The sequence below is a fragment of the Heteronotia binoei genome, chromosome 12 (genome assembly GCF_032191835.1).
Source record: "Heteronotia binoei isolate CCM8104 ecotype False Entrance Well chromosome 12, APGP_CSIRO_Hbin_v1, whole genome shotgun sequence".
In the NCBI taxonomy this organism is placed as follows: Eukaryota; Metazoa; Chordata; class Lepidosauria; order Squamata; family Gekkonidae; genus Heteronotia; species Heteronotia binoei.
Window position 1 is genome coordinate 60,833,764 of NC_083234.1, and position 20,632 is coordinate 60,854,395.

General features: G+C 43.5%; 1 protein-coding gene across 1 annotated transcript in view; it reads left to right on the plus strand.

Moving 5' to 3' along the window:
* C5 (complement C5) overlaps positions 1 to 20,632 on the plus strand; it is an 80,923-nt gene that overhangs the window by 16,526 nt on the left and 43,765 nt on the right. Inside the window, exons 6-14 of the mRNA XM_060250587.1 lie at positions 1,027 to 1,109; positions 3,287 to 3,377; positions 5,020 to 5,125; positions 9,757 to 9,883; positions 12,316 to 12,431; positions 13,527 to 13,724; positions 17,438 to 17,641; positions 19,206 to 19,415; positions 19,542 to 19,691. Coding sequence (XP_060106570.1) covers positions 1,027 to 1,109; positions 3,287 to 3,377; positions 5,020 to 5,125; positions 9,757 to 9,883; positions 12,316 to 12,431; positions 13,527 to 13,724; positions 17,438 to 17,641; positions 19,206 to 19,415; positions 19,542 to 19,691 — 1,285 coding nt within the window. The remainder of the gene's footprint in view (positions 1 to 1,026; positions 1,110 to 3,286; positions 3,378 to 5,019; positions 5,126 to 9,756; positions 9,884 to 12,315; positions 12,432 to 13,526; positions 13,725 to 17,437; positions 17,642 to 19,205; positions 19,416 to 19,541; positions 19,692 to 20,632) is intronic.

A 20,632-nucleotide genomic window follows, 5' to 3' on the forward strand; every position in this document is an offset into this window, starting at 1 on the left:
GGGTGCAATATTCTCTTTTAATCCTCTAGGGGGTGCTGGCTGTTTGCTTGGAGTTTTAAAGCAGGGTACAGCTTGCACCTCCCATGCATTGTGTGCTGTTACCTTGACTGCCCCTATCCGACTAATCATAGTCACCAGCTTTTCTGTACTTCTGTTGTGAACTGAGAATCCTGTTTAAGTGGATGGGAATTTAGGTAAACATTCATTTATTTGTATTTACTCTTTTTATTATATTGGCAACAAATGTTCTCCTTTTTAGCCCTCCTTTTTATTTTTCACATTTTCCATCACACTAGAGTTCCCCCAGCATTTGCAGGAAAATGCAGGTGGACTCATTGTATGGATTTCTTATTTGCAGGGCTTATTTTGAGCAGGAACACACAGGAATGAAGTTCTGGCTGACTAAGTGTCAGGGGGTGTGGCCTAATATGCAAATGAGTTCCTGCTGGGCTTTTTCTGCAAAAAAGCCCTGTGTGAAACAATGGTGATGTCAGGGGGTGTGGCCTAATATGCAACTAAGTTCCTGCTGGACTTTTTCTATTAAAAAAGCCCTGCTTATCTGCATGGCAAAGGGGGGCATGTATGGCTATGAGATAAATAGACCGATTTCTCACAAGCTTTGCTCTGCTCCCAGGCTTCTGTTTCCCCCTGGCACAAGTGATCAATTTCCCAACAGTTGCTCCACAGGTGCATTTTGATGTGTGTCTTCTTCCAGTTCCCCTTGCAGTTTCTTAATCCTTAAAAGACAGCATCACAAAGCCGCGAGGGGAACTGGAGGGAGCCACACCTCAAAATGCATCCGCAGAGCAACTGGTGGGAATGCTTGCACCGGGGGAAACAGAAGCCTGGGGGCAGAGGAACACAAGTGAGACAGAGGCTGATGATGAGGTAGTATGTTGTATTTGTTAGAGTGTTGACTAAGAGTGACTTGAACTTAAATCCTGCTCTCCCATGAGTCTCTCTGTGATTCAGGGCTTCCCTCTACATGTTAAAAAAAACCCTGTAAATATCATTTTTCTTTCATAGATACGGTATTTGGAGAATTAAAGCCCAGTATCAAAAGGACTTCACGACCTCTGCTGAAGCAAAATTTCAAGTTAAAGAATATGGTAATGTGGATGCCATCAAAAAGTTTATTGTTGGCAAAAATCTATGAGGCCAATAGGTTAATTAGTCTGAAAAACTGAAGAATACTGATGATATTTTCTGAACCAGCAAAAAATAATATTGCCACTGTTTTCTTTTTTTAAAACCTTAATCCTGGTTCTGTGCTTTTAAGCAGTAGCCTAAGGGTCAGATGCCATTATATAGCAAACATACACATTTAAACCTCAGTGACAGCTTTTCTATTTGAAAGTAGTTTTGACAAAGGGCCACGCTCCTCAGAAAAGTCAGGACAGGTATGTGAGTGCTTAATCCTGCCATCACCATTCATGTTCCTCTGCATCTCCACCCCACAATCATTGCTGGGCATGAACATATGAAACTGCCTTATACTGACTCCAGCTATTGGTTCATCAATGATTGGTCTCAGGATCACATGAGTTTTACCACAGAAGCACAGCCCCTCTCCAAGTAGTCTTTCCTCGCCACTGTTTGCTCATGCCTGTTTACCCTCCCAGAAATGAATCCAGGAACATGTGAGGAAAGCGCCCAGGGGAAAAATTCGCAAGTGGAGTAAACGCTCCTTTCCCACACTGCTTCTGCATTCCACGTTGCATTTTTCTGCCTCTGCTTTGAAATGTCAAAACGTCAGCCTTTGGTACCATTCACTTCTTTAGAAATAGCCACTGATTCTTCTTTTCATCCTTTTTCTCTTTTAAAAGAGGGATTTCTCTGAAGAAATATCAGGCTGTGGTCAGACTACAGGCTTGGTGCGGTCTGGCTACGTCTCTAATCACACCATTTAATTTTGTAACTGGAAGTTTTGAACAGACATTCCACCCTGAACTGGCTTCACAGAACACTCACAGTGTGGCCAGTCATTCAGATTATTGCTGCAAGTCCACCATGGAGTGGCAGGGCAGGTGACATCCTTTCCCCCCTGTCTTTCATGCATGCGCATAAGAGTGTAGCTGAAGCACCAGCTCCTTTTTGAGAGTTCTACAACCCCCCTGCCAAGTACTGTTGACCCTCTCAGCTTCCTTTGCTGTGCCTCCCTTCCTTGGAATTCTGGGAGGGGGGAGAGTGTAAACCATTCAGATTTGTGAGAGTAGCCTCATTTACTTATGTCAATCATGGGTGCTCTCAAACAGCAACTCTGAAGCAAAATAAAATATGGGAGCCTAACTAGGGACTATTTCCACAGCTTTCCAGCCCCAAGAAACAGGAGAGAGGGTGGAAGGGTTTTTTTTTGTGTGGAGGGGGGATTTGTTTAGGTACAGAAACCACAAGCGGTGATTCAAAACCCTGGGCAAAGATCCACTTATGCACACATCACTAACTGATAATAGCTTTTTTTTTAAAAAAAGGGAGGTGAAAACAGAAGGGAAGGGTCAGACTTCCCAGAAGGGTTGACATCACAACAAGGGAGTTCAGACAGCTGGAAATGCGAGGGGAAAGCACTGACATCTGTAAAGACCAGACTTTCCCTGGTGTCAGATAACTCCAATTTGAAGAACAGGGTGCCAACGACTGCGGAATGGGAGGCAGATGTTGCTGTCTGGCTGTGCATGTTAAATTCGGAAGGGAACAGCAATGACATCAGATCAAACTGCTCATCTGACTGCAGTTTTAGTGTACCCTTTTGTAACTTAAGCCTTTGAAGTTGTTTTGTCACACACCACAGGGTGGTGCTCTAAGGAAGATAGAAAGGTTTGGGAAGACTTGGCTGCCTCTAACTATCTACAAAATGAGATTCTGAATGTTTTCAGGACCACCCTTCCTAACCCCTTCAAATTTCTCTTTGATCAGATGAAATTGATTAGAAACAGATTTGCATTCCTAAAAGAGGGATGGGAATGGATTGTTGGATTTCAGGGAGGAATTTGGGTAAAGATCTATTAAAAGTATTCCCCTAAATGCCAGTTTTGGGTTTATTAGACATATCCATGTGTAATGAATAGGTGATATGTAGAAATGAAGCTAGTGGCTTCCTATCACACTTTTCTTTGTCAGGAACAGTTCTAACTTTTAAGAGCATTTTAGGCTGCTGCTAAAGGCACAGGGGCAAGGACAGTAAAAAGAAAGAGGGGGTGGCAAAACCTAACAGTGATTGTTCAGCAGAACTGTGGTCTTCTTTTTATATTAGTGTGTTGAATCAACCTTTTTATGTTTAATGTTTCAGCCATGCCAAGCTTTTCTGTTACCATAGAGCCTGAAAAGAATTTCATTAGTTCTGATCACTTTGAAAGCTTCGGGATTATTGTGAAAGCTAGGTAAGACTGATCAGTTAAGTCTTTCTCTTGTCTTTTGTGTTGTTTTGCTTTTTATTCTGACAAATGCCGGTGTGCAGTCTAAGAGTTGCACCTGGTATCCTCTGCAGTGTTGCAAACAGGCAGATTCAGCAGGAGCTCACAGGAGCTCAGCTCCTGAGCCTTTCTGAGGGTTCCCCCTCTTCCTCCCCACCTACCTTGTCCATGGAGTAGTAGGTGAAGCTGCATAACAATCCCTAGATTAGGAAAGCAGGCAGCCAGCCAACCACCAAAGGCTTTGCCACACCTCCAACAGCTCTATTAACCCCTGGAGAAGCCCGCATCACCCTTTCACCACTTCTTATGTGATTTTGGGTGGCAAGTGGCTTGCTGGCCTTTTGACTGGGGGGGAGCAGCCCAGTAGAGCCCCAGGCGAGCGAGACCTGCTTGGGCTGGCTGGATCTCTAGCCAGCCCAAGCAGACCTCGCTCACCCAGGGTTCTTCTTTCTTGCATCAGGTTGCTTTTGGCTGGGGGGGTGATGGCCTATGCTAAGAATTATGCTAATGAGCTCTGCCACCTATTTTTCTACGAAACGACCCTTGGTTGCAAGGGAAACTGGGATGCATGTATGCATGCATACATTATATTAGGTTTATGGATTTCAGGGCTTTGGGTGATGCACATGCTAAAGGCATTTATTTTATTATTTTTTTTAAAAAAAAATACGCCATCGTGCTACTATTGCAATCTAAAAGTTCCAAGTGGCGATCATAACAATTTCAGATTCCAGGTGTGGAGAGGAGGGGAAATAATTTGGGGGAAGGAGAATAAGGGAGGGTGCCAACCAGAGTGGAAACCATCACTCCCCTCAACCAAAGAACTGGCGGAACATCTTTGCCTTACAGGCCCTATGGAATTTCAGAAGCGCTCTGATGGTGTTTGGCAGAGAGTTCCACCAGTTGGGGCCAGGACTGAAAAAGCACTGACTCTCTTTGGCCCAGGGATCCCCAGCAGATTGTTATCCAGGGAGCGTAATGCCCTCCCGGGAACATACCAGAGGAGATGGTCCCACGGATAATGTATCATACTGCGTCCCAGCCTGTGAGAAGGGTGACTGAAATTGCTTGCCCTGGCTCTGCTGACTGCTGGGACCACTTCATAAATTTAATCAAGATATACTGATTAGCTCTCCTGCCAAGGGCAGAGCTGGGCTGGCACAGGGAAGCTTGACTCAAGTTGGAGACGTGTTAGTGGGGGTGGTGGGGTTACTTTGCCCTCCATAGCATTTCCTCAGTTTACCTATATATTTTCCTTTGCAGCTTCTGATGGGGAGGCCAATTTAAATTGGAGAAAAACAGTACAGGAGGTACTGCCCTGTAGCCCCATTACAAATTCGTAGCCCTACACATAGTTCTGTTCACATCTTTAGAGCAATGGAAGAATTAGTCACAGATCTCCCCTTGGTTCATTTAGAAGTGCTCTAACTTAATTATTGGTTTAAACTTCACTTGCTACTATTTAAAAAAAAAAAAAGACACTCCTCTCCAAGGGCTCTCCTCTGAAATCAAAGCAGCTCCTGTTTTGTGTGGTCATTTGTTGCAGGTGACAATATCTGAATTACATTTTTCCCCCTTTTCCCTGCTTTTCTTTTGTCTTATTTTCAAGTTATTTTTACAACAAGAGAGTGGCCAAAGCAAATGTTTATATCCGTTTTGGAATAATTCAAGGAACTGAGAAGACCATAATGCCAAAAGCAATGAAGTTCCGAGAGGTACGTTTGAATAAAAAAGAATCAGGTCAGGCCTGCTCCCATTCCCACTGAAACCGCTGAGGTTTAGATCAGGTTCCAGGTTTACTCTGACAGTTGTGTGGCGTCAGCATTTCCATTTTAAACCACTATTATCAGGGGGGGGCATAAGAAGAAAAATGCACTTTGGACTGAAATTTGGCAGACGGCATCTCATCCAGGGAGCAGTTTCAGTTTGACTTGGGCAGCCAGACCACATCAGGAGATGACATTGTGACGATTTTCCATGACCAATCATAAGCTATTCTTCCACAGGGTCGTATTACCATTTTAACACATTGCAAACAGTGGTTTAGGAAAAGCGAGGGGCCTGGTTGAAAGCCAGTTAGAATCCTCGACTCCTTAAAATGCATGTGCTGTTTTTTACATCTGATGTACATTTTACATCTTAAGGATAGTGGAAAATGTATACTCAAGACCAATATGCACTTTACTCTTTATAGTCAACCCTGAACGGTCCCAGGTTCAACTGGCAAATATATTTGCAGGATTGTCAGTTGTGAGTGATGAGCAGGAGTTTAAGGATCACAACTAGGTGTGACAGCTTTCGCTGGTCTTTGAACTATAAACAGCAACCTTGGGTGGGGTGGAGAACTGGATTGTGTTAACCCATTCTCTCCATGTTGGTTTTCTGATTTCAACCAGGAGCTTTACTTGTCTTGCAGGGCAAAATAGCTGAGATTAACAGTTCAGAGTAACTGTTAATTCCAGTGTCAAATCCAGGGACGCCCTTAGTTGTCAGATTTCCTGCAGTGAACATGAAAGTGGGCTCCAGCATTTTTCCCTCAATTGCTGCTTCTGTTTCATTCAGGGCTTTTTTTGTAGTAGGAACTCCTTTGCATATTAAGCCACACATCCCTGATGTAGCCAATCCTCAAGCTTACAGTAGGCCCTATATTAAGAGCTCTGTAAACTCTTGGAGGATTGCCTACATCAGGGGTGTGTGGCCTAATATGCAAAGAAGTTCCTGCTACAACCCCCCCCCCCCCCAGTTTTATTTATCCAATTAATTTATTAGCTCACCTTTCTCCTGACAATTCAGGACTCAAGGCATATATATTTTTATTGCACGGAAACTTGCTTCTTCCAGTATCTGGTCCATTGACAATGGATAGCATTGCAAACATATTTTGTTAACTGGCCTGCAGTAATTTTGTAGCAAAAAGTTTAAATTGAAGTATTTAAACCAGTAAAGGTTATATACTCTGCAGGTGCTCACAAACATGCCTGTTTTGTACTAATTAGTTGCATGGGCTGTATTCTAGCACAACGAGCCACTATGGTGTAATGATTAAAGTGTTGGACTAGGTTTAGGGAGATCTGGAGACCAAGCCCTATAAGAAAAGGCTGAGGGACTTGGGAATGTTCTGTCTGGAGAAGAGGAGATTGAGGGGGGACATGATGGCTCTCTTTAAGCGTTTGAAGGACTGTCACATAGAGGAGAGCAGGGAGCTGTTCCTGTTGGCAGCTGATGAGAGGACTCACAATAATGGGTTTAAATTAAGGGCAAGAAGGTTCCGGCTGAATATTAGGGAAGACTTTTTTACAGTAAGAGTTGTTCAATAGTGGAATCAGCAAGCTTCCCTTCACTGCCAGTCTTGAAGAGGCAGCTGGACCAACACTTGTCAGGGATGCTTTAGGCTGATCCTGCATTGAACAGGGGGTTGGACTAGATGGCCTGTATGGGTCCTTCCTACTCTATAATTCTGTGATTCTATCTGGGTTTCAGCCCCCATTTGGCTACAAAGCTCTCTAAGTGATCTTGGGCCAGTCATTTTTTCTTATCTAAGTTACCTCACAAGGTTGTTGTAGAGATGAAATAAGTGTATGCTGACCTGAATTCCTTGGAAGAATGGTGGTGTGGAAATCTAGATAGGCAGGCATTGAAAAGTTCTGGGACTGAACCCCAGTTCAAATTATGCCATAATGTGCATGTTAGATCCATTTCTCCATTTGAGCCAGGATTCTGGAAATCCTGGATAATTGCTGCCTTCAGACTTGCTAGTCCAGTATAAGACCGAAGCTGCAGTAGTTTATGATCTTCTGAAATCCTGGCTAGGATCAGGGTATGAATCTACCATAAGCATTTTACTTTCTTCTCTCCCTTTCACTTCTCTCCCTGTACTCATCGAACTGCTAACCTCAATGCACGCTCCACGAACAATTTGAACTTATTGATATAAACAGTTCTGTTCGAAAATGAGCAGATTTCAATACTGCAACATAACATCCCAGTCCACAAACCATGTAAACAGTCATTACTTGTTGGATTCAAACTGATTTTGTCCTGTTGACTTCCAGCCAGTCCCTCCTTTGAGTGAGCGAGAGCAGGATTCTTTGAAGTGCTCCCAGCTCTTGCTGTTTCTGGGAACTCGGCTTGAAATATTTGCTATTACTTGGTCACAGGCCAATATATTTTCCAGGCAAGAAAACATTGGTGTTCTTAGAATTTTTCATTCTTCATCACAGCGAGAAAGTAGAAGAGTACCATGTAGTTGCCAGGATCTGTAATTTGGTCAGTTATCTGCCAACTATTTTCAAAACTTAAAAGTGTTGGTCTCAAAAACTAGGTCAACGAACGAAAGTTGTTAAGTTTGCTTTTCTTCCTCCCCCCCTCTTCTTCTTTTTTTACCATCTTGCTGTTCAATAATGAGTCAGTGGATCAAAGAACACTCCACCAGGACTAGAGATGTGGATAACTGCAATAACGGAACAGGCTTGCACTGATAAAATTATTACAGTATAGCAACAGGGGCAAGGCAAGCAGGTTCAAGCTACACACTGGCCACTTAACTTACAGGGGAAATTTCTGGAGGAGGCTGGAAGGCTGCTGGTAACAAGGAACATATAAGACTGAACCTCAGGAGCTCTGCCAGTGTTTCAGGGGCTGCAAAGCCTGGCTTGCTCCTGAGCCATCCTGGTTTCCCCCTCCCTAATCTGGGATCAGCTTTACTACACTCACTAAAGCCTCAAGTTGTGAAGTTTCTCCAGGGGTAGAATTCTAGCAGGAGTTTCTTTGCATATTAGGCCACACACCCCTGATGTAGCCAATCCTCCAAGAGCTTACAGGGCTCTCTTTTGTAAGCTCTTAGAGGATTGGCTACATCAGGGGTGTGTGACCTAATATGCAAAGGAGCTCCTGCTAGAATTCTACCCCTGAGTTTCTCTAACATACAAGTGTATGGATGCCAGCCTCCAGGTGGGACCTGGGGACACCCCAGAATTATGTTATCTCCAGGCTACAGAGAACAGTTCCCCTGAAGAAAATGGATGAACTGGAGGACTGACTCTATGAGATTGTAACCCAGTGAGGTCCCTGTCCTCTTCAGGCTCCATTCCCAAATCTCCAGAAGTTTCCGAACCTGGATCTGGCAACCGTACCCCATCCCCAGCCAGTAGTCAGGGTAGACCTGGCAACCATATTCAGGTGGTTGCACTCCATCCTAAACTGTCTATCTCAACTGCTCACTTGATTTGGTCTCTAAAATCAAATTACAATATTTGAATGCACGTTATCTGGGGAATGGTATTTTGATGTTAAGGCAAATATGTGCATTGTTTGAGGCATGTTTAATCAAGCTCTACAATAGTCTTTTGTAGGGGCACCTTCTATTCAGGTAGGTGGATAAAATCCAGGATATGCTAGCAGCCTCAACCAACCATTACCTTCCTTGCAGTGGAACCTCATCTGAATCCCATCCTAACACATTACCAGTTGTTAGATGGCCCATCCCTGTGTGGGCATTTAAATCACCACAGAGAATTATTTTTGCATCAGGATACCCTATTTGAATATTATATAAACATCATCCAGTTTTAACCAGGCATCCCCATATAATGATGGCTAATTAGGGAGCATATAAATATTTAAATAATTCTACCTAAAGAACCCTTAAAGAGAACCATCTGAGAAGAAGAAGAAGGGGAGGAGGAGGAGATTGAAGTTATACTAGGCCCTTCATTCAGAGTTCTCTCAGAGTGGCTTACAATATCCTTCCATTCCTCTCTCCACAACAGACATTCTGTGAGGTAGGTGGGACTGAGAGAACTTTTTCAAGAACTGCTCTTGAGAGAACAGCTTTGAGAGAACTGTTACTGACCCAGGTTTACCCAGTGGCTGCATGTGGAAGAATGGGGAATCAAACCTGGTTCTCCCATATTAGAGTCCACACACTAAACCTCTACACCAAACTGGCTGTACAGATAAACTAACCCAGTGAAATAGTTAACTCAATAAAGGCTAACAAAAGTGAGACCCCAACCCCACCTCATCCATATTTCTGTTGTCTGAGTGCTGGAACTGCCAATATATTGTACCCATAAACCACCGTATTCATATTAACCTTGTTCAGAATTTAAAATATTGGGGTTATGAATATGGAAATTGTTTGTTCTGTGTTTCCTTACATTAATACCCACATGCGCACATCAGTTTCTCTGAATGTTTACACTGGAAATATTTTTTAAAAATATTTTCTCTGGCTTAATTATACATTTGTAAAGTCTGCTGCATGGCAATCAAACACACACTGTGTCTGGTCACATATGATATAATACTGCAGAATAATGTATTTTCCTTGGATTTCATTTCTCAGATGAATGATGGAGTTGCAGATTTTAATTTTAATACCCAAGCTGCTGTTCGCGAAATAGGATATCACAGTCTTGAGGAACTTAATGGCTTCAGCCTTTATATTGCAGTTACAGTGCTGGAATCTACAGGTAACTCTGACACCTTTAGCTTCATCAAAATTCCTTATGCGTTCCTAGTGATGTATTCTTAGGTGCACCTTCTTGAGTCTCAAGACCAGACCCTAACAGCAGATGACAAAGATGGATGGTGCCAAATTGTTGGTAGACTTTTTTTTAATGTAGCCCTTGAGAAAAGTGGAATTGGCAAATAGAGTTGCTAAGCCCCAGGTGGGGCAGGGAACAAGGTATACACATCCGCGAAAAACCAGCCTCAAAAAAATATAAGAAATGATACAAATGTTTATAAATATAGCAACCAAACATATAAAGTGAAATTAATCATAAAATAGACAAAGACCGCGTTCACACTCAAGTCCCCTTATGGGCAAATTAACAACAAGAAGATGAGAAGAGTAGTCCAAGTCATGGCAAAGGTAGGTTCTTCTAGGGAGTCCAACGCTCCGGGACGTCTTCACGAATTTTAAAGATGAAATAATCCATTGCAGCAGGGCAGAAGAAATGCAACAGGGCCGTACTTGATCCCCTGTTTCACTAACAAGCTTCTATGAGCTTTGGAAAACCATCATACAACATACATACAGTATCATAATGCCCCTGTATAAATCGATGGTGCGGTCTCATTTGGAGTACTGTGTTCAGTTCTGGTCGCCGCACCTCAAAAAGGATATTATAACATTGGAGAAAGTCCAGAAAAGGGCAACTAGAATGATTAAAGGGCTGGAACACTTTCCCTATGAAGAAAGGTTGAAACGCTTGGGACTCTTTAGCTTGGAGAAACATCGACTGCGGGGTGACATGATAGAGGTTTACAAGATAATGCATAGGATGGAGAAAGTAGAGAAATAAGTACTTTTCTCCCTTTCTCACAATACAAGAACTCATGGGCATTTGATGAAATTGCTGAGCAGACAGGTTAAAACGGATAAAAGGAAATACTTCTTCACCCAAAGGGTGATTAACATGTGGAATTCACTGCCGCAGGAGGTGGTGGCGGCCACAAGCATAGCCAGCTTCAAGGAGGGATTGAATAAAAATATGGAGCAGAGGTCCATCAGTGGCTATTAGCCACTGTGTGTGTGTGTGTGTGTGTGTATAAAAATTTTGCCACTGTGTGACACAGAGTGTTGGACTGGATGGGCCATTGGCCTGATCTAACATGGCTTCTCTTATGTTCTTATGTTCTTTAACATTGTTGTTGTTAAGATCTTTGAAGCTCTGCTCTATTGCAAAATGTATGATGGTTTTCCAAAGCTCATAGAAGCTTGCTAGTGAAACAGGGGATCAAGTATGGCCCTGTTGCGTTTCTTGTGCCCTGCTGCAATGGATTATTTCCTCTTTAAAATTCGTGAAGACGTCCCGGAGCGTTGGACTCCCTAGAAGAACCTACCTTTGCCATGACTTGGACTACTCTTCTCATCTTCTTGGCGTTAATTTGCCTATAAGGGGACTTGGGTGTGAACGTGGTCTTTGTCTATTTCATGATCAATTTCACTTTATACGTTTGGTTGCTATATTTATAAGCATTTGTATCATTTGTTATATTTTTTTGAGGCTGGTTTTTCGCAGAGGTATATACCTTGTTCCCTGCTCCATTTTTCTGCGAGTCTCTGTTGGTTGCCTAACCCCCAGGTTGGGGGCAGGAGATCCCCCAGTCTGGAGGCCCTTCCCCGCTTCAGGATCATCAGAAAGCAAGGAGGGAAACGTCTGCTGGGCACCTCATTATTCCCTATGGAGACTGATTCCCATAGGGTATAATAGAGAATTGATCTGTGGGTATCTGGGGCTCTGTGTTTGAGCCATAGGCACCAAATATGCAGCATAGCATCCAGTGGCTCTCCTCAAAACACCCTCCAAGTTTCAAAAGGATTGGACCAGAGAGTCCAGTTCTTTGACCCTCAAAAGAAGGTGCCCCTATTCTTCATTATTTCCAATGGAGGGAAGACATTTAAAAGAGGTGTGGTCCCTTTAAATGATATGACCAGAACTCCCTTTGGAGTTCAGTTATGCTTGTCACACCCTTGCTCCACCCCCAATGTCTCCTAGCTCTACCCCCAAAGTCCCCAGATATTTCTTCAGTTGAACTTGGCAACCCAAATGCCAAGTCCCAAGGTTACCCAGTGAACTGCATGGCAGACCAGGGATTTCAAACCAGCCATAGTGCAACACTCTAAACAGAGGCTCTCCAAGGATTCCCCAATGACCCTCAATTTCAATGGCAAAGGCAGCCATTTCCAGCCTTCTTTTGAGCAGCCTGCAGACTGTTGATTTTTGGACTGGGCTTCAGAGCAGATTAGAATTTATAGGAACCCTGATGCAGGCACCTGTGTACCATTGAGCAGCCCTCTCTCTAACTTGAGGTCTTGGTCCAAAGAACGTCTTGGAACTGGGGCATGACACCCATTAGGAAAGCTCTTCTCATGGGTAATGTTTTCTTCTTTCAGGTGGTCACAGCGTTGAAAGTGAATTGACAAGTGTCAAGTATGTCCTGTCCCCTTACAAACTGAATTTGGTTGCTACACCTCTCTTTATGAAGCCTGGACTCCCCTTCTACTTTAAGGTTGGTTGACACCAACAAAATAAATACAGACTAGATGATACAATTTTATCACAACTATATTTAATGTGTCCTGTTCCCTTATGGTATATTCTTAGTTGTGCCAACCATTATTGTGTGATGATACTGTCATGATTAAACTGCTGTTTGCACAGCATTATTTGTTAAGCTTTAGTTTCCCCTAATACACCTGCACACTTGTGTTTTTGTTTTTCTGTCTTACCATCGTAGGATAAGTAGACTTTCCCATATTCCATTCTTCTATTACTCTGGAATTTCTCTCTAACTCATTTCACTCCTCTTTACTTCCTGCTTAATAAGGTTTGGCGGTTTTGTTGTTTGTTTCTGCAAAATTAATTTCACAATTAGATCAGTTTGGCATGGATTTTGGAGACTTCCATTCTTCCCCTTACTGCAGTATATTACCAGTACACAGGTTAATAGAATTCAAGAAAAGCCAATACGATTGTGTGGCCATATCAGTTTTTTTTATTATGTTAAGTTGCCAATATCCATGTGCACACGAGTGTCATCGGTGAAACACATCTTTGTATGTACGAACACAAGAAGACAGCTTTTCTGAAGTGTTTTAACAATTGCACTTGTGCATATGAGGAAGTGCGAATGAATGAACAGAAAGCTGCAGCCGTTGCTGCACGCAGAGTACTGTGTGCAAAATCTAGAAATATGTATCAGTTCTTCTCTGAAAAACTAAAAAAACTTTGGTTAGCAAAAACACACCCACACAAATCTGGCAAAGTTGTATAAACAGACCAATAAACTCCTTGAGAATATTCCCTGTTTGGTCATGTTCAGAGCTGGCCCTGTCACTAGGCAAACTAGGAGATTGCCTAGGGCACCAGCCTTCTGAGGGCTCCAAATTGGGTGCCCCTCATGTGACTTGGTGACATTATCAGTGCAGGGGGGCACTGAAAGTTAGCCTTGCCTGGGGTGCCAGACACACTAGGGTCGGCCCTGGTCATGTTTGTGAAGACAGTTATCTACCTGTGATTCCTAATAATAAATAAACACAAGTACTGTGTCCTATAGAAGTATAATAAATATGGTATTATAATAGAATGGATTTTGAATGAATAGGTACAGGTGAAGGATACATCCGATGAGCCCGTTCGAAACATTCCTGTGGTTTTTACTGCAAGCACCTTCAGTGAGCAAATGGAAGAGACGTTAGTTTACGAGGGCTCAGATTCTGGGAGAAGGCAAAATACCCGAAGCGATGGAACAGTTCTCTTTGTGGTTAACGTTCCTCCTGGTAGCAAAGAACTGGCGTTTCAAGTGAGTGAAAAAATGTTGACGTTTTCGTTGGTGTTCACTGTGTACTTTGGGATTGTATACTTTGGCCAATATTCCATGTGGTTGGGAAAGATTTTTATGTTTTGAGACTAATAAAATTAAAAGATGGGGTTTTATGCTTAACATGCCAAACAACTCCCCCGCCTCCCAATCACTATTAAAAGTGTAATGCCTACACAATGTAGAAATAGCAATAGTTATTAAACCATATTGTAAAACTTTGCAGTAAGGGGGAGGGGATAGGGGAAAGTGTGTGTACGTTCTGTCAGCATTGCAAACATCCATTGGTGGGGCTACTTCTCAGTGGCTGGCCATCAGACATGGAACAAGAATGCTGCTGAATTCTGTGACACTCCCCCCCACATTTGTACTCAGAAATCTTATTTTCACTCTCCCTAGCATGAATTCATCATCCATGATTCTTTATTTTCACTGGGTTGAATAGATCAATGTTCCAGTTAGATTCAGATAATGCTCCTCATTATGGTGGGAAGCTTCTGATATTTAAAATGCTGAGTTGCCAAGTTGATGCATTAATCATTTGTATCTAGATATTACACATGTGAGTTGCTTATCTTCTAGGATTGTAAAATTCTCCTGGAAAGCTGGAATAGTCTTTTTTACAAATAAAGGACAGGTGTTCTGCTGTACATGCCCTCGGTGAAAGAGCTGAGTCTGGCAAGTACACAGAGGGGGGCTTTTTCAGCGGTGGTCCCCAGACTGTAGAGTGCTTGCCCCCCAGGAAGTTCACCTAGCCCCTTTAACAGCCTGAAAATGAAGACTTTCGTTCTGGAAGGTCTGCGGTATTTTGCCAGTTTTCTTTTTACCTGTTGTTTCTATCTGTTTAATTTTTTTTCTTATTGGTGCTATTTTTGCTGAGGAACTGTACTTGCTGATTTTGTAGTCTTGTTTTCTGCCGTTTCATTTGCTTTCATGTTTTAACTAAGGATACTTATTGTTATTTGCTTTTCTCCAAATTTTATTGTCTATTTTTATTTATTTATTTATTTATTTATTTATTTATTCGGGATTTATATCCCGCCCTTCCCAGGAGTGGCTCAGGGCGGCTTCCAACAATAACAATTTAACAATTTAAATAGAACAATTAAATACTTCACATTTAAACATTAAAACCAATACATTTCAATTCATAAAAACAATGCAGCTTAAAACCAATAACATATCATTTTATATAAACAGATGGCAGGCCAGTTACGTCAAGTTCCATCCCGGCTAGGTGTAAGCTAGCCGGAAGAGGGTCGTCTTACAGGCCCTGCGGAATTGAACCAAGTCCCGCAGGGCCCTCACCTCTTCCGGCAGCTGATTCCACCAAGTGGGGGCCATAACGGAGAAAGCCCTATCTCGAGTGACTTTCAGGCGGGCTTCTTTTGGCCCGGGGATAGAGAGGAGATTTTGTGTTCCTGACCTCAGTGCTCTCTGGGGAACGTATGGGGAGAGACGGTCCCTCAGGTAGGCAGGTCCCAGGCCATATAGGGCTTTAAAGGTAATAACCAGCACCTTGTACCGGACTCGATACATCACTGGAAGCCAGTGCAGAGTCCGAAGACCCGGCCGAATGTGTCCCCACTTTGGGAGACCCAATAACAGCCGGGCCGCGGCATTCTGCACCAGCTGCAGCTTTCGAGTCCGGGACAGGGGCAGCCCCATGTAGAGGGCATTGCAGTAGTCCAACCTCGAGGTGACCGTAGCATGGATCACTGTTGCTAGGTCGTCGCGCTCCAGGAAGGGGGCCAGCTGCCTTGCCCGCCTAAGATGAAAAAATGCGGACTTGGCAGCGGCTGCTATCTGAGCCTCCATCTTTAAGGAAGGCTCCAACAGCACCCCCAAGCTCCTGACTCTGTCCGCCGCCATCAGCGGTGCACCGTCAAAAGCTGGCAGGGGGATCCCCCCCCCGGGCCGCGGCGACCCAAGCAAAGGACCTCTGTCTTCGTAGGATTTAGCTTCAGCCCACTCAGTCTGAGCCACTCAGCCACGGCCTGTAATGCCCGGTCCAGATTTTCCGGGGCGCAGACCGGCCGGCCGTCCATCAGTAGATAGAGCTGGGTGTCATCAGCATACTGGTGACACCCCAGCCCATACCTTCGGGCTATCTGGGCAAGAGGCCGCATATAGATATTGAATAACATCGGGGAGAGAACCGCCCCCTGGGGCACACCACAATCAAGTGTGCGCCTCTGGGATAGCTCCCCCCCTACTGCGACCTTTTGTCCCCGACCTTCCAGGAAAGAGGAAAGCCACTGTAAGGCCAACCCCTGAATCCCTGCGTCGGCGAGGCGGCACGTCAGTAGCCGATGGTCGACCGTGTCGAACGCCGCCGACAGGTCTAACAGCATCAGCACCGCCGAGCCACCCCGATCCAGATGCCGTTGAAGGTCATCTACTAGGGCGACCAACACTGTCTCCGTCCCGTGTCCCGGGCGGAAGCCGGACTGAAATGGGTCAAGGATGGAAGCGTCCTCCAGGAAATTCTGTAATTGTATCGCCACTGCCCTCTCAATAAGTTTACCCAAAAAGGGCAAATTAGAAACCGGCCGATAATGTGCCAATTGGGCCGGATCTAAAGATGGTTTTTTTAGGAGGGGACGGACCACAGCCTCTTTGAGTGGCGTTGGAAAGTGCCCTTCCGTTAGGGATCTATTTATGATATCCCGCACAGGATATCTAAGATCCCCCTGGCAAGATTTAATAAGCCAGGAAGGGCATGGGTCCAATTTACAAGTTGTTGGGCGAGCCAATAAGAGAATCCTGTCAACTTCCTCCAGGCTGAGGGGTCTAAAGCCATCCAGAGTATAGTCCGAAGACAGGCTCGGGGCCTCAGGTTCGCTAACTGTCTCCAAACTGGCAGGGGGGTCGGGGCGAAGTGACGCGATTTTATCCGCAAAAAATTTCGCAAAAGCCTCACAGCCGATTTCCAATTCAATAGAATTTAACCTGCCTTGTGGCAGCGTTGTAAGTCCTCTAATTATATCAAATAATTATTTCTTATATAATTTTTTATATTATTTCTTATAATTAGTCCTCTAATTATATCAAATAATTATTTCTTTTTCAATGCTGCAAGCTTCTTTGTGTGCTGTTTGCAAACAGCGTTTTCTCAGAATATTTGAATTTTCTGAAATACCTGTTCAGTGTTATCTGAGATACCTGCTCAATGTTATGCTCAAATCCAAGCAAGATGAGTTCTGAGTCATACCTTGTTTTATTTTATTCACATTTCTATCTGTTGTGTATGTGGACTAATGTTTTGTTTCATTTGTGTTCCTGCCTGGCTCATTGGAGCCTTGAGGGCTGAGCTTGGGGATTCAGGAACAATGGGCAGTAGGATCCAAATCCCTGCTGCCCTGGTCCAATCATGGGCCCTTTGCTGGTCTGAATGATCCAATGACATCTTAGCGCAGGAACCTTGAACTTTATATAGTTGGCCCCATTGGCCCAGTTAGCAGTCTTCGTAGTTTAGCCATTACCATGCTGTAACTCAATAAAGAGCTATGATCCCTGCAACTTCGCCTCGTCCATGCATTGAACCCACTATATTACACTATCATTGTTCTTGGATGATTGTTTTCCAGTGTAGTTCCTCTCTGCATCTGCCCCTCTTTGTGTCTCTTCCGTTTTAATTGACTCTTGTTGCCATTATTAAATTATGTTGTATGTTTGTCATTTTATTTTTTTAGTTAAGAACAGCAGATGCCAAATTACCAGAAGACAACCAAGCTAGTAAGAACTATGTGGCAAAATCATATATTTCTCCCAGTGGAAGCTACTTATATATTGACTGGGCTTCAATCCACAGAGTGCTACATGTGGGGGACTTCCTCAACATCAACATACACCTGCTTAGCCGCTATCTCGACAAAATACATCATTACAGCTATTTGGTATGCTGTGGAACCCTTTCTTCTTAGCATATTGCAGGGGTGGCCAACGGTAGCTCTCCAGATGTTTTTTTGCCTACAACTCCCATCAGCCCCAGCCAGCATGGTCATGCTGGCTGGGGCTGATGGGAGTTGTAGGCAAAAAACATCTGGAGAGCTTCCGTTGGCCACCCCTGGCATATTGCACTGTATCATATACCTATTTGCCTGCGGCCAGGTATTACCACTTGCCTGTCCAGGTTTGTCCAGTGGGCACTCTTGAAAATTCCTCGCTTTGCCACGTCTATGCCACAGCGGCATATCTTCTCAGTAGCTGAAACTGCATACCTTCTCAGTAGCTGTCTCAACTCGTTGGAGATGCCTGAAGAAATGCTTCTGAAATCTTTGTCTTCATAAAGTCTTCTAAATAATTACTGTACATACCTGGGCAATTGGATTTTGGGCTTTTATTAAGTTGGATCTGCTCACGACCTGAGTTTGATCCCTGCGGAAGCTGGTTCGGGTAGCTGGCTCCAGGTTGACTCAGCCTTCCATCCTTCCGAGGTCGGTAAAATGAGTACCCAGCTTGCTGGGGGGAAAGTGTAGATGACTGGGGAAGGCAATGGCAAACCACTCCATAAAAAGTCTGCCATGAAAACGTCGTGAAAGCAACGTCACCCCAGAGTCGAAAACAACTGGTGCTTGCACAAAGGACAACCTTTACCTTTATATGTTCTTTTAATAGGACTTGTTTATTATAAAAATATCCTGCCTTTGACCAAGAGCAACTATGGTGGCTTATCATAAAAGCAAACGAGAATATATTAATAAAATACAATAAAGCAAACAGCTACTAGGGGGAAAAAAATTAAAAACAGTGAGCACAACTGGAATCCAAGGAACAAAGTAAAAACAGAATAGAGCGAATAAAATCAACCTGGAATGAATACCTGTTGAAAAAGGGTGATTTTTAATGCTTTCTGTTTCTAAGAAGGAAAAGGACCTTCTCTGCCTCCTGGGTAAGATAATTCAAAGTCTTGATGCCTCTACTAAGAAGACCCTGCTGTGTGCACCTGTCCCTGCACTTCTGAAAGTTGAAAGCTGTCTCTCTCTAGCTTATCTAAACTCATGATTCTTATCGGCAAAAAGACTGTCCTGGAGGAACCTTGGCCCCAAACCCTATAGAGCTAGTGCTTTGAATCAGGCCTAGATACCAGTCAAGCAGATTAAAGTTGACATGAATAGCAAATGATGCCTGTCCATAGTAATCTGCATAATAGTGGGGATTTTTTAAAAAAAAACATGCTTTCCATCTATGTACAATGTGGTGTATAAATACAAATAAATGAATATTTTTGCAGATCTGGTCATAGCAACTGGCAGAGTGAGGCATTAGCAGGTTCTGCTTGGTGTTGCAGAAACAGCAAATTGAGAATGATTTATCTTTTTGTACTGTACAAGGCCTTAAGAAGTGCACCCCCTATTTGGCAATCCACTAGAAATAATCAAATTTAAATGCATGTTCGGCTGTTTCCTCGATGCCAGAGTTCATCATTTTCAATCTATTTCTTTTCCCCTTTTCTTTTAGATCTTATCCAAAGGGAAAATAGTCAGCTATGGGACTCAGGATAAGACTCAAAGCTCTGTTTATCAAAGCCTAACTTTTCAATTAACTTATGAAATGGTGCCTTCAGCCCGCCTTCTAGTCTACTACATAGTTACAAGAGAAGGAACTGCAGAGCTGGTAGCTGATTCTGTCTGGCTGAACGTAGAACAAAAATGTGGGAACAGCATTGAGGTGAGTAACTGTTCTTTATACATAAACTGGTATGTACATTTTATTGACACAAGCTCATCATGATTGACAGTCCCTTGAAATCAGGGGGATTCCCTTAGTGAACTGTGTTGTTTTTAACCCATACAGGTTCAGTTAACAACAAGCCAGGCATCACACAAACCGGGACAGGTCGTATCGCTTTCCTTGAAATCCCAGTTTGGCTCTTTCATTGCTTTGTCATCCATGGACAAGGCAATTTATGGAATAACAGGAAGAAAGAAGAGGCCTATGGAAAGAGTTATGTGGCATTCAGTGTGTGTGTGTGTATGGGAGGGGTCACCACAACTGGCAGCAGGCATTCTGTTACATTCTTGCATATAGATTACTAAAAAAAAAATGTGTTGGTATTTTTTTATATGTGCCTGTGTGCATGTGTATGTGTGCACCTGGAAGTCATGGTGACCTCTAGTGACTGACGCCTACTGGGGGCCCCTGGAGAATATTCTGGGAGGTGGCTGAATAAAGCCTGCCCCTGCCTCCTGACTGCTGGTATTCCAAGGAGGTCTCTCATCCAAGTACTTGCCAGTGTCAACCCTGCTTAGCTTCTGAGATTTGATGAGACTGGGCTTGCCTGGGTAATTACTCAAATAACTACTCAGGGTGATTATTCAGAAATTTTCTTTGTTATTTCACTCTTGCCCAATATCAGTATAGGCTGATGTTTCATCAAAAAGACTGAATGGTTCTTTGTGTTTTTGAATGAACCACCCTCTCAGACCATTTTGGAGACAGTGGCAGATGTCTAGCTGAGCGGCAGAAAGATATATTGGGGCAGGAGGAAAACGCAAGCTAGCAGAAGCTTTGGATTCTTGACGTCTGCGACGTATTAAGATCTCTTCACACATAACATTTTTCATACAATAAGGGAAAGTGTGTGGTGTTGATCAGTGACTGAAAGCCTAACTATACATTACACTGCTTCCAGGACTGCCTCCTTTGTAAATAAACATTATAAAGCTACCACTGGTCCCCAACACAAAGGTTGGGAGTATGTATGTGTGTGTAAGAGGGGATTTCCACTCGGGAACAGACCTGCATGGTTTCCTAGTTGCTAGTACATCTGCTGATTCAGCACAGAAGCAACAGTGCTTCTACCTGGCACTTTCCCCTGCCCCAAGGCCCTAGTAGCAGCTGTGTCCCTCCCCCCAGAGCATTATTTATTTATTTATTTATTTATT